At 39.5% G+C, this 14,005-nt stretch overlaps 1 protein-coding gene across 9 annotated transcripts in view; it reads left to right on the forward strand.

The window, feature by feature from the left end:
- Positions 1 to 14,005, forward strand: part of MAST2 (microtubule associated serine/threonine kinase 2) — a 192,528-nt gene that overhangs the window by 166,723 nt on the left and 11,800 nt on the right. For 7 of the 9 annotated variants that reach the window (XM_040565047.1, XM_040565048.1, XM_040565049.1 and 4 more), the window contains 8 exons: positions 70 to 202; positions 2,145 to 2,310; positions 3,345 to 3,446; positions 5,147 to 5,269; positions 6,761 to 6,870; positions 9,267 to 9,421; positions 10,468 to 10,772; positions 13,374 to 13,589. In XM_040565047.1, coding sequence (XP_040420981.1) covers positions 70 to 202; positions 2,145 to 2,310; positions 3,345 to 3,446; positions 5,147 to 5,269; positions 6,761 to 6,870; positions 9,267 to 9,421; positions 10,468 to 10,772; positions 13,374 to 13,589 — 1,310 coding nt within the window. The remainder of the gene's footprint in view (positions 1 to 69; positions 203 to 2,144; positions 2,311 to 3,344; positions 3,447 to 5,146; positions 5,270 to 6,760; positions 6,871 to 9,266; positions 9,422 to 10,467; positions 10,773 to 13,373; positions 13,590 to 14,005) is intronic. The other 2 variants (XM_040565050.1, XM_040565052.1) reach the window with 1 other exon arrangement.

Raw genomic sequence — 14,005 nt, forward strand, 5'->3', positions numbered from 1 at the left:
TTTTTATTTTTAGTTCCTTTTGGGAAACAATTGAGTGTTGCATTATTTTGCTTCTCCTCTTTCTTCTAGTCTCCTGATAACTTCCATGGGTCACATTAAACTTACAGACTTTGGACTGTCTAAAATTGGGTTAATGAGTCTTACAACTAATCTTTATGAGGGACACATTGAGAAGGATACCAGGGAATTTCTGGACAAGCAGGTAAGCTTGGATAATTTTGTCTGTTGATGTGGGATCCAGTGCAGGATTCTGTTTTGGGTTTGAATCAGAGTTTGTAGCACTCCCTGTCTACCTTGATGCTGTGCTGTGTGCTTTATAATTGGAGGAAAAGATACGAGTCCATTCTCGTATTTGCACATAAATTTCTGTGTTTTTCTTTTTTCTTTTTTTTTTTTCTTTTTTTCAGTTTCTCATTTTGAAGTGATGCACTTGAGCTCTTAGTTCAGGATATCAAAGGTGTCCTGGACCACAGTGCAGGCATGAACAGGTTTTTTTAGGGATGTAACACTGCTTTTTCTGGAAGGTTATTTCACAGTCTCCCCCTTCTGGTGCTTAGAAAGTTCATGGCAAGTTCCAATATTTTTCTTCTTATAATTTTGTATGCTGGCTTAAACATTGATTTTCATCACCATGGTATTTCCTAAAGGTTACTTTCCTCTCTAGTCTTCATTTTGCTAGGCTTGACCAGTTACGTTCTTTTAGGTAATGAGATAAATTTTCCTTCGATGAATTAATAGCTCTTTCATGCACCTGTTTCAGTTTGAGATGATTTTTCCTGGGCATAGTTGACAGGAACTATATACTGTATTCTGGGTACAGGCTCACAAGTGCCATGTATAATGGGATTATAAAATTCTTATCTCTTCCGAAAATACTTAGGATCGCAGCTGAATTTTCTTTTTTAGCTGTGCCAAGTGTTAATTCATAATCATCCTATGATAAACTAAGAGCACACAAGGGATTGTGTCTTCCTTTGCTTCTGAGTCATAATGTTTTTTGTAGCAGGAGCTCTCCTTGGTCACTAGATCATGGTCTTGCATTTTGCAGCATTATATTTTTTACAGCTACTTTGTTATTGTTGCTTCCAAGCCCAAGGCAACCTAGTTCTTCCAACCTGATGTCCTCAGCCGTTGCCTGTGCCAGCTGTACATCTCAAGTTTAAATGCTGAAGTGTGTCATCATACTGTGTTGCTAATTCTGCTAGTGCAGAGATGTAAGAGTTTTGTCAGAATTCAGTCCCTGATAGCTGTAGCTGTGCCAGTAGGAATCCATCAGGCAGACAGACATATTCAGACAGAATCTGCATTTTTTCCATATGCCTTAGTGCACCAGAGAATGACTTAGCTGGCACGTCCACACTAGGAACATTTCACAGTATATGATATGCGCTGGTGCGGCCTCACCTTGAGTACTGTGTGCAGTTCTGGGCACCACAGTACAAAAAGGACATTAAACTGTTGGAGAGTGTCCAGAGGAGGGCGATGAAGATGGTGAAGGGCCTAGAGGGGAAGACATATGAGGAGCGGCTGAGGTCACGGGGCCTGTTCAGCCTGGAGAAGAGGAGGCTGAGGGGGGACCTCATCGCAGTCTACAACTTCCTCGCGAGGGGGAGTGGAGAGGCAGGTGACCTATTCTCCATTATCACCAGTGACAGGACCCGAGGGAACGGTGTCAAGCTGAGGCACAGGAAGTTTAGGCTAGACATCAGGAAGAGGTTCTTCACTGAAAGGGTGGTTGCACACTGGAACAGGCTCCCCAGTGAAGCAGTCACTGCACCAAGCCTGTCCGAATTTAAGAAGAGATTGGACTGTGCACTTAGTCACATGGTGTAGACTTTTGGGCAGACCTGTGTGGTGCCAGGAGTTGGACTTGATGATCCTTATGGGTCCCTTCCAACTCGGGATATTCTATGATTCTATATCATTTCTGTGCAGGTAATGTGTTCCCTCTACAGACTCTTGCTACGTGGAAATAGTTTACAGTTTAGAGTGATTAGTGACAAAACATTAAGCTTCTTTCAAAGCTCTGAGGTTAAAACAAATCAAATGAAAAAAAAAAAAAACCTAACAAATACACTTAAATCAACTTTGATGTGAATTTGGCACTCTGTAGGCTGATTGCTTTCTTGTATGTTTCTCTTCAGGTCTGTGGGACTCCAGAATACATTGCGCCAGAAGTGATCCTGCGCCAGGGTTATGGGAAGCCTGTGGATTGGTGGGCCATGGGCGTTATCCTGTATGAGTTTCTAGTTGGCTGTGTTCCTTTCTTTGGTGACACGCCTGAAGAGCTGTTCGGACAAGTGATCAGTGGTATGTTTCTGTTCTGGTCCTCGAGGGATGTCAAAGTGTGTCGTGAAGTAAAGCTTTAAAAGTATTGAGGATCTATAGTTTACTCAAGATAGGCGATATATTAGGCAACGTTTCTTTCTTTCTAAGTTGTTAGGTATTTATCTTTGCGTCAAAGTAGCATTCATCTGATTCCAGCTATTGAAAGTTGTTGAGTACTATCTTGCTAGATAGTTCTGCCAGTACGCATGGCGTGAGAGTTATGCAAGTCCCTGGAGGACTGGGGAAGAGTATTTGAGGATTTTTTTCTGTTCTCTTTTAACTTAAACGATGGAGAATATGAATGGAGCAGCTGCCAACTAGTCTAATTCACTCTGATTTGGGTTGTTTCTTCTGCAGGTGTAAATGTCAGCCAATTAGTAATTGTTGTAGAAATGAAGTAAAAAGGAAATTCTAAGCAAAACAAATTGATGCCATTGTACTTGGTACCTTTATGTCTTGTGGATTTTTAAAACTCTTGCTTGGAGCTGGAAGAACAATTGCTTTGTGTTCTCTCAGTGAATATGCTAGTGAAAACATTTCCTGTTGGGAATGCTTTCTGAAACAGTAAATTTTTAACACACTTGGCAAATATCCCTAGCAAAAAGCAGATTTCAGTGAAGAACTAAATTTGATGCATGAAATGCTTACCTGTGAATTGTTCCAAGTATAACTAGTGTGGAATGTGCGGGCACAAGATACAGCCACGGTATTGTCAGTGTCATTGTTTATGGATTGTCATGGAAGTCCAATTTCAGACTTTATTAATAGAGTTCTTAATGCTTTTTTTCCTCCACAAGCAGTGCTTGGATTGACAGCAGCTCTAGCTGAGGCTGAATTTTATGCATTTTGGAAAATGTCAGTGCTTGAATTATATTAAGTATGCAAGCTGCTGAATTTAAGGTATTTGCAATTCTGGGGAAGGACTGAGCACTGCATTTTACAGTGTAGGAATGTGAATGGTTATTCAAATTGGTCGTGAAGCAGGTAGAAAATGTCAAGTCTTTTTTTGTCCCCAGATGAAATTGCCTGGCCAGAAGGTGATGATGCACTGCCACCAGATGCCCAGGATCTCATTTCTAAGCTTCTTCGCCAAAATCCTCTGGAAAGAATGGGAACAGGTAGGAAACTTGTGAATAGGAAAGTACTAGCCAGAAGCAGTAAAAGAGGCTACCTTACCTGTGAGGCAAAGTACTAGCCAGAACCTGTAAAAGAAGCGACTTTGCCTGTAAAACACACCAATCCCTGTTGAAAAATATTGGTCTAGAACTGAGAAAATGTTTGTGCTGGGTTTTATGAAGCTCTGAAAATTAGTATAGACTGTACATGTGTCAGGCAGGTATTACTGTTTTGTTTGGAAAACAAGAGACACAATCAGGTTTGTAAAAACTTCTCAAATTTGTGCTATTCTAGTTAAGGCTTGAGGGTTGTGCCTTGATTTGAGAAGTGTATAATCAGATTTCTTTTCAGTTCCCTTCAACTATGGGCTTAATACCCTACAATGAAGTGAACTCACTGGTATAATAAAATAAATGAAAACTTTCCCATTCATAGGGACCTGTACTGTAGAATTCTCCAAACATACAACAAATTCTTGATACAATCCCTTTGGCAAAGTCAGATGTGTATGCCAATTTTTTTGTATTACAATGTCAGATTTAGAGTTTTACAAGCCAACACTTCTCATTTCCTGATAGTAAAAACAAAAACACAATGAAATAATCTTTAACTGCCCTCCTGTTTTAAAGTAATTTTTCCAACACTGTGGCTTCACAGGACTGGTTGTCTGTTTCATAGATATCATTTGTTTGATTTAAATTTGGATTTTCAATTGATAAGGATAAAATTAAAAAAAAAAAAAAAAGATGAAATTAAAACTAACTCTATAACAATCTCCAAAAGCATGTATTTAGCAAACTTAACATATGTACATACGAGGGTGATGAATGGAACATAAATTAATAATATAATCAGATGATTTCCACATGTTTCTTGTCTATCTCAAATCCACGTACTTGAGAGGTGTTGCTGTCATGGAAAAGAGGTAGAGTTTCTTGCGTTATAAAATGAGTTGATGGGCTGATTTTTTGATTCCTTACATACCTGTAATGCTGAGACTGCTATTCCACTCGGCATCTCTTACTGCTACAGGCACTCAGCAAACCTTTTATCTCTTTTCCTCCGCTACGCTCTTTTTGTTATTATTATTATTATTATAATGACAGTAACATCTTTTATGAATATTAATTTCATCTGAAAAAAAATCCCACATGCTAGCAGACAGATAATCCTTAGTTTTTCCTTCTGGGTACCCATGAGGTTTGTAACTCATAATATATTAGTTAAAAGATACTAATTCAGGAAGGTTATGTAAGCCTCTACCTTGATTTAAACAAATGGATGAGTTTATTCATGAGAGTGGAGCCACTCACATGCTGAGTACCTTTCTTAGTTTGCTCTCTTTATTTAGCTATGAACAAGGTGGTATTTAGAATTTGGAAATTTTAAATTAAGATGTTAATTAGTTCTTAATCTTGCAATTTGCTGTGGAATGTAATAGCAGATGCTGTCTTCCAGCCAGTTTAGTCATGTGTTGTCATTAAATACGAAGAAGAGGTAGGAAGGAGTAAATCTTGTTCAGATTTTATCCTATATCACCACTTTGGTAAAAGGATGACTTGTTTCTCAAAATTCCTGGAAAAGGTGTGATTTAAATGTACTTGGGTACATTCTTATAGACTCTTGATATTTTTAGGGTTTGTTTTTCTTGTTAATGCAAATGCTGAAAGAAATACTCTGTGATAAATGATGCTTATTTCAGGTAGTGCCTTTGAAGTGAAACAGCATCGGTTCTTTAAAGATTTGGACTGGAATGGATTACTTCGGCAGAAAGCTGAATTCATCCCACAGTTGGAATCTGAGGATGACACAAGCTATTTTGACAGTAAGACTAAAGATTAGGCATAAACTGCATTGTGTTTTTTGTGTGTACTTCATTTCTGAAGTTGTCAAAGATAAGTCATTGTTAGAAATTGAATAGAACGCTTGATGGAAATTCCTTTTAAAAGTTTCTGTTGAATGCCAAATAAGGTTTCTTTGAAAGCAAATGAATTTTAAATGAAAAAAATGTGTCTGTTAAAGTCAATTGGCCTTTCACTGGTGCCTGTGGACTTGCCAGCCTCGACCCTGCAGTAAGAGATGCTGTATTTGTTATGCTGGGTTTATTACAGGTCTTCCAAAGCATTTGGTGTATCCAACTTCCTTGAGTTTCTGAGGAATGGAAGAATGTTTCCCTAGTGACTGTTTTCAGCCAGTAAATGTTTCTTTTCTAAAAAACAAAAACAAAACAAAAAACCCACCACCCAAACCTTGAAGACAAATGTGAATTGCCATGGTATGAATACTGTGCAAGATTCGTGGCATTTCCAGATAAGAGAGACCCAGTACAGCAGCTCTGAGTGCATCCTGTTGGGTAGAAGCACCACCTGATGTTCAGCAGTGCAAGTCAGTGGGTCTATCATGTGGGACCAACAAACTCCCCAGTTGTCCAGGCATGCTCAGCACATTATCAGGATGACTTTAATGCAAGCCCTATGTAAGGACTGGAATTCTCACATCCAGAAGTATCTCACATAGGCGTTGATAAGGGTTGGTGTTGCTGTTATAATGCTGAAAATTTTAGAATTTATGAAAGTATCTTTCTGGCTGATACAGTGCAGCAAATTTGGCTCAGCATAGCAATCGGTTTTCTGTAGCCAAAGTTATTAACATCCCCTTCTGCAAAATCTAATGTGGCTGGCTTAGAATTACAGTGCTGCAAATCTCATAGCACAAAATCTCTTTGGAGGCAGTTTAGATTTTTGCATTAAAAATAGCTTTGCATATTGGCTGCTTGCCCATTTTCTTTCACAAAACCTAATCCTTTTCTAGTTGTGGGAGGGAAAAGAGGGAATATTTTGGGGGGTAAATATTTTTATTTTTTAAAGAGGGCTTGTATCTATGTATGCAGGGCAGACTTTGTACAATCATAAAGCTGTTGATTGGAAATTGGGGCAGTGAATTGTTTCCTTGTCTCCTTCCATTGGATTGGTATGCCTTAGGGAAGAAATATTCTTACTACAAAGGGTCTGCAGGATTAGACACACATAAAATTTGTGCTGAGTATCAGCATTTAGAGTATGGCTGATGATATAAGATAAATTCAGTTGGAAGGAGGTATTCTTCACTGCTAATTGTACAGGACAAGCAAAACTAGATGAATGTGTTTCAATATTAAAGAAAATACATTTTATGATGTATGAATGCTCCAAGTTCTTTGTAGGTAGACAAGCAGGAATTGGTGTAAAGGCTGTTCTGGGGTAAGCATGCACTGCTTGAGGTGTAAGAGCTATCAACGCTCAGTGCACTGGTGAAATCTGCTATGTGTTGTTTACAGCCCGCTCAGAACGGTACCAACACCTGGATTCAGAAGAGGAGGAGGACACTAATGATGATGATCATGTGGAAATACGTCAGTTCTCCTCATGCTCACCAAGGTTCAGCAAGGTAGGAGCATGCTAGCTTGTTGGAAGAAAAAAGTCTAGAGAGGAACACCATTTCAGAGGCCTTCAATGCTTCATATGAGGTAGATTTTACTCATGCAGATGATATGTGGGAATTGCATGATGTTTACTATTGACTAAGGAAAGAAAGAACTATGGACATATGTTTGCTCTGTGATAGTTTATGTCCTGTTAGAAGGTGGGTGCAAGGTTAATAGGAGAATAACGTTTTGTATTTCTCAGTGTTTCACTAATACACAAGTTACTGCCGAGGTCTCTCCTGCATCTGATAGCCTGATGTTTTTACTAATGACTTCAATGCTGGCATAGGGAGTGCCCAAAGATTGTTTGATTTGAGCACTGTCATTCTGAAAAAGATGTTCCAGTAGGTGACAAGATGGTATTAGGATGAAAATTGATTTTGATGTTTTGGAAAAATGGTCTGAACTCAAGGGGATCCCATGCAGTAAGAGCAAATGCAAAGTTCTACACCTCTGCTATTCATTGTTTTTAACAAAAGGTGACATGGCAGTTTGAAAGAGAAGGATCATAGCACATTGGGGTACATCGTGCACCATGAGGTAAATACGCCTGATTATTGAGGCAAAAAGGCAATTATCATAGAGAGCAAGCAAGGATATGTTCTGCAAGGTAAATGAAGAAATCCCTTCCATCTTTTTTAACAGTAGGTAGGGTTTAGCTGGAGTACTCTGTCCTGTTCTGGGCAATGTTCTTGAAAGTAAACGTGGAACTGTAAAAGAGAGGAAAGCAAAAAAAAAAGATCTGAGATCTACAAAGTGTAAAACCTAAAAGATTTCCAAATACATATCTGTTAGAGAGAAGGGAGTATATGTTGCTCTTCCTGTTCTACCCAAAATAGATATGGAAACATGAGCAAAAAGGAGTTATAGATTAGATGGTAAGAAGAAGTTTCCAATTTTGAAAATTAATTAAGCAGTGGCACACTTTCTGGATTCAATATGCCTTAACTCAGGCCTGTGCAGGTCTCTTAATTCTGATTCAGGTGATCTGAAATAAACTGCTATTACAGACATTTCAAAATTATACAACTCCTCTATTAGCTTAGATTAAATGAAGTATGTTTGAGGGAGAGGCAGAAGAGAGAAGAAAGGCAGAAGGGAGAAGAATCGCTCTTTTGAGGTCAGCCCTCTCTATGAACAGTAGAGCATATTTCCCACATCTTGTTGAGAAGGGAGTATGCATTTTATATAGAGCTGCTGAAAGATTTATTTTTTCATGACAGTTCCCCTAGGTTTCCTCTACTGAAGTCAGTTTTGAAGTATCAGTTCGTTCTTCTTTGTCCTTAGATGGGCTACAGTAGCTTAAGTAACAGTTACTGTGAATTTTATGGATTTGCTCGTGATTTGAATCACCAAAAGTATGCTTAAAATTGGACCTGACAATTAGTTGGGATTTTGAAAAAGTTCTCGTGAGTATGTAAGGGTTTCTTTTCTTCTGTCTTTTCTCACCATGAGTATTATTCTTCTGTTAGACTGAAGCTTTTCTTTAGGGTTCAATGTTTTTGCCACAAAGAGAAAAAGTTCACTTTTAATTAATTTATTTTAAGATCTGGAAAATTATACAGCATTTGTAATGTGGGAGGCATAAAAGGCTCATTATATTTTGAAATTCTTGCCTGACAATTCAGCCATATGATTTATTAATAGTTATCTTGTTGATGCTCTGAATTTTTAATAACATTATTTTCATTAATCTCTTCTTATGTAAATTAGGTCCACAGTCAAGTGTAGTTCTAAAAGGATAGATTTTTTTGCTTAATCATTTAATTATTTAAAGACGGCTGTAAAACCAAGAAAGGCACTTTCATTAAGCTGTCAGCGTTATAGTAGATTCCTTGAGGAGGGCAGGACTTTTTTGTTCTGAAATAAGCTTGGGGCAATGCTGATAGACTGATGATAATGAAATGGGGTCATGAGCATGATGCCTATCACTGAATTGAATTTGTATAGTAAGATTTCAAGATTCAGATGCCAGCCTTCAAGACTTGTGGAGTCTGCTTTAGCAATATCTCTTCTTAGATATGAGAATTGTTAAAATAATAATGATAATCATAAAATAGTAATTAGTTTCCAGAAAAATCTTAGTATTTCTGTGGTGTGTTGGGCTGTTTTCAGAGGACAGGTGTTGAGTGCTGTTGTAGAAAAGCATATTCAATGTTTCTGAAGTTTGCCTATTTCCTTTTCTCCCTGGTACTCTTTGAGCATGTCACATCTGCACTGTGTTATTTAGTCAAAGAGCATTGCCAAGTTCATACTTTCAGGGAGTATCTTCCATCTTAAGAAGAGATTGTGCCCCTTGGTCAGAAGAGGCCATGTAGGTTTGTTTTCTCTGTACAGAAGAATCTTTTGCTGTACGCAGGTGTACAGCAGCATGGAACGTCTTTCCATCCACGAAGAGAGGAAAACTCCACCACCAACTAAACGGAGTCTGAGTGAAGAAAAAGATGACCGACTGGACAGCCTTGGTGGCTTGAAAAGCCGAGACCGCAGCTGGGTGATTGGGTCTCCTGAAATGTAAGTTCAGTAGAACTAAGTCTTTTGTTTTCTCAAAGCATATGAGAAAGGCTGATCTGTTCCAAAATGTTCCACGTCCGCTTTTAGGTCAGGAATGCTTCATGTGGTATTTCCACAGGTGAGACCTGACAAGTGGAAGAGAGAGCTGAAAACAAACGTGTAGAAATTATATAGTCCTTAAATGTATCCAGTTAAGTACCAATTTCTCCTAAATTTGTAGCAAATACGTTAAATTAATTTAAAGGAATTTTAACCTTCAGTAAAGCTTTCCATTTGTGGAAAAGCTAGTTCTGCTGGAGATGTACCAACAGCAGTTTTTTCTTCAACATCAGAGAATCCGAAGTCTGGTCTTTTTGCCATTTGTCACAAATTAGAGAAACCATTAGGACAGTCCAAAGTTTCCAAAGTTCAGAATATTCCCCCCAAATCTTTTGTTCTAATAAAAAACATCAGGAAAATATACAAATGCCCAGAATTTGGATAACTACCATGTTTCCAGCATAACTGAAATAATTGTCAAACTTTTCTTCAAAAAGGGCTCTCTCTCATTTTGTGCAACTCCTGTAAAGCTTTTACACTAAAATTTGGCATTGGAAAGATCATAAAATGTGGTTGTGATCTAGTCTGTATGACTCCATTCAAAAAACATTTTATAGATTATGCTTTCAACTGATGTTCTCTTCTTCTTGAATCAGGCCTTCCTGGCTTGAAATTTACAGCTGCTTTGAAAGAGAAATTAATGCCAAAAGTGGATGGTGATTTGCATTTTGTAATTGTGATTTTTATAATATTTAGTATCATATTTATTGCACTATATCTATTTTCTTTTGTTCTATTTCTTTCTTAGAAGGGATATGCTGGAAATCTAAGCTCAGGTGATATCCCCAAGCTTTGCTGTTTTAGCTCCTAGTGATGTAGCTTGGTCTCATAACTTCACCTTAAATTGGCTTCAGATGTGCGAGTTGGGTCTGTGCAGTCTTTTCGTCCTTTAAAGTTCGTCATTCTGCTAACTTAACTAAGGGGCTATGTCTTGTTTTCTCTTTCAGATTGCGTAAGCGCTTGTCCATGTCTGAGTCCTCGCACACAGAGAGTGACTCCAGTCCACCCTTGACAGTCCGCCGACGCTGCTCAGGGCTTCTCGACATGCCCCGTTTTGCCATCTCCACCGAGGACGAGGGAACTGTACTCAAAAGGCCGCAGTCGGAGGGGATGCTGCTATCTGCTGTGCAGTCCCGGGAGGGGCTGCCGGTGCCCATTCCAGAACAGCCCGTGGAGCAGGAGCTGCAGCTGGAAGGTGATGCCAGACCCACCACCCCCTCCACAGCTGTCAGCAGCACCTCGACGCTGCCAGGTATGTGCTCAGCCTCATGATATCGTGCTCTGCAAGAAAGCTGTGTTAGCTTACAGATAGAAACTGCATAAAACTGGGTTTATATGTCAGGTGAAGTGGATGTCTCTTGCTAAATAGTTTTTCTAGCATAGTTTCGTGCCTGTGCTTGCCTTTAAAATAGCATCAGTAGTTTAATCTCTTCAAAATTACGTCTTTTATTTCAAACTAAAGGTCTTATGCTTAAAACCCATATGATCTATGTCTGCTTAAAACCATTGTGTGCATGTTTTAAGCATTAGTTCAGAGCAGATCACTGCTGAGGTGGGGATAGAGAATATGGTTGTTTAGCCATACTAAAAGATGTCCACTTCCTATGATTTTATTTATCTGAAAGCTCTAGTTTTGAGTAGAGACTTGATATTTACTAGGGTGTGTGGTTTGTGTCAAGGACATGCTACTTGGTATCTCAGTCAAATATATCTAAATTTAGCCAAGTTACAGTCTTAAAAAATGCATCTTGCATAGGTGTAGTAGAGTGGTGTTAGAAATCAGTGTCTGACTTCCCAGAAGCTGTGTTTTTCGTGGGGTCATTTTCCAACACTGGGCTGAGCAGAACTTTTCCTGCAATGGTGCCCTGGGCTGCTGCAGTGCTGGGGAGGCTCCAGCTCTCCTGTTCTGAGTGCAGAGTTGGCCAGAGCTGGGAACTGGTGGAAAGTAGCGAGGAGGAAGGATTGGGGGAGAAAGTAAATTTGGGCCAATGAAGGGAGCAGGGAAGTTGAAATGAAGACTGGCAAAATAATATTTGAGAAGGGAGGTACAGCTGGGGGAAGAGCTAGAGCGTAGAATAAGAATAAGGACTAATGGGGTAAGAAAGTAAGAAACCATTGATGGGGGAAACAGAGTAAAGGCAAAGAGGTTGTGGATGGAAAGGAAAGGGGTAATGAGCAAGGAGTCAGAGTGGCAGTGAGACTGGATAAGGACGAGATGAAGGGCACTGCTTGGATGGGATGTTGGATTGTTTGGAGGTGGAAAGAAAGGTCTTAGAGCAAATTTGTCTCCAGACTGTAGTGAAGCCCAAGATTTCCATGTCTCATTATTCCTCTTCTGCAATCCAGTCTGTGAAATGTACTCCAAAGTTGTCCCATTCCCCTCCAAGGGTTATCCTCCCAAAAGAGGCCCAGTACAGCTATCACTGCTCCATTAACCCATGTAAAAAGGTGTGGGAATGAAGGAAGTAATTTACCACGGACTTGGATGACATTGGTGCCATAGCGAAACCATGGGACAGAAATCTCAGCTTCTAGAATTCATCCTAAAAGCTTAGCCAATGAAATTGCAAGAACATTTTCACTGTAAATTTGAGCAACTACAAGTTGAAATATGTAAAACCGAAGCTTTGGTGGGCAGGCTGCTCAATGAGCTTGATGTATTAGACTTAATACAGTGCGTGGAATTCAGGGGTACCATTGCTTCAGTGTTCCCAGCCTGGGAAGTTAAGTTAGAGACGGGGCTGTAGGAAAAGATTTTCGTTCAACTCGCTGCCTCAGAGTGCTCTTCTAATGCATATCACAGCCTTTTCATGTGCAGCCTCTGATTCTGGGTTCCTTATTGTCTGGGAGCTTTATTTGAGACTCTGTGGCTGTTAAATGTTGAACTGGCATCTGGTAATGAAGTCTTTGAGACCGGTACTCTGAATTTTTATTTTCCTGGTACTTTCTGCTTTACTTAGTATGCAGAGCTGTGGTGCCCACTTAAATAACAATGATCAATGTTTTGTTCTGTCCTCATTGTTCAAAATGTGGCCCTTAGGCTTTATTTATTGCATGCTGCTCAAAATTTGCTTTTGAAGACAGAATGATTAATTTCCCATGTGGACTTGCTGTGATGCTTACCCCTTTAATTTCTGAGCACCTTGTAAATTCTAATTAATGTATTTTCACAGTGCCCCTTTAAGGTATTGATGGGGAACTGAGGCACGGAGCTTGTGTACACCCCCTACGCCCCAGCATCTGCTAATGCTTTATGCCCAGGCTGATTTTCAAGATTACTTTGCATTTTATATATAATTATAGAAGGTTAAGTAATTCAAGCCTAAATTGCAATGGTGCACTGAAGGGGGCAAATTGAGGTTGTCTTTCCAACCACATTTTTGCTTTCTCTGACTTTAGTACCTTAATATTCTCTTAAAGTGGCTTTTTTTATGTATGACTCCAATAAAACCTGGCTCTTCTATTACTGGCAGGTTTTAACTCAGATTGACGATTCTTGCTGGTTGTAAAAGTGGAGCACTGTCCATAAACATGTTTACTTCTATGAACAATTCCATTGAAAAGGCTTGCTTGCTTTCAGAACTGCAGCACAGATGTAGGATTCGTGCAACTCTGCTACTGAGCAATGTGATTTCATTAGAAAGCTTTTCCAACAGAATAGAAACCGCTAATTTTCTGTATTCAGAATAACACCATTTCTGTAAATAAAAATTCAAGCCCTGGGGTTTCTTCTTAGGAAAATTTACTCTTGGACTTCATGTAAACATGACTTTGATTTAATGTATTTTGCCTGTAGGGGAATAGACTGTTAGGAATTCCCTGTGGTTCTAATCTGTTTTAATTTAAACTGTAGCTGGGAGCACTGCAGATTTCTCTGATCCACGCGCTCGCAGTAATAGCAATGAAGGCCCAGACTTTACCACTCCAAAAGCCATCAGCGATTTGGCAGTGCGGCGGGCACGACACAGGTTGCTCTCTGGGGAATCGGGGGAGAAACGTACCTCAAGACCTGTCAATAAAGTGATTAAATCAGCATCCGCTACTGCCTTGTCTCTCATGATTCCCTCAGGTAAGAAATGCCTTGTGTTAGGCATTGTGAGAATCTGCAAGCACTAAACAGAAGATTTGCAGACAGATCCTCCCCCTTTCGCTCTCCTGGAGTAATGCCTTAGCTGGCAGGAAGGGACCGATGTAGCTTTTACAATTGGTGAATGTTTACAGCTCACCAGGATAATAGTATTGCTTTGCCCCGGACAGGAGTATTGTGTGTGGTCAGACTGCAGCTTCTGTAAGTGGCAGCTTTCCGTGAGTTGTTCTGTTTAAATTGGCTCCTGGAGCATAAGCTGCTCTCTTGACAATGGTGCAGCAAGGAGGTATATCGACACAGAACATTTTTTAACCCTCAAGATGCTGATTTTATTTTATTTTATTTATTTTTCCACATACTGACTTCTGCGTTGTTTGGGAACTGTTTGTGTCTGGTGC

Source organism: Cygnus olor, chromosome 8 (assembly GCF_009769625.2).
Source record: "Cygnus olor isolate bCygOlo1 chromosome 8, bCygOlo1.pri.v2, whole genome shotgun sequence".
Lineage (NCBI taxonomy): Eukaryota > Metazoa > Chordata > Aves > Anseriformes > Anatidae > Cygnus > Cygnus olor.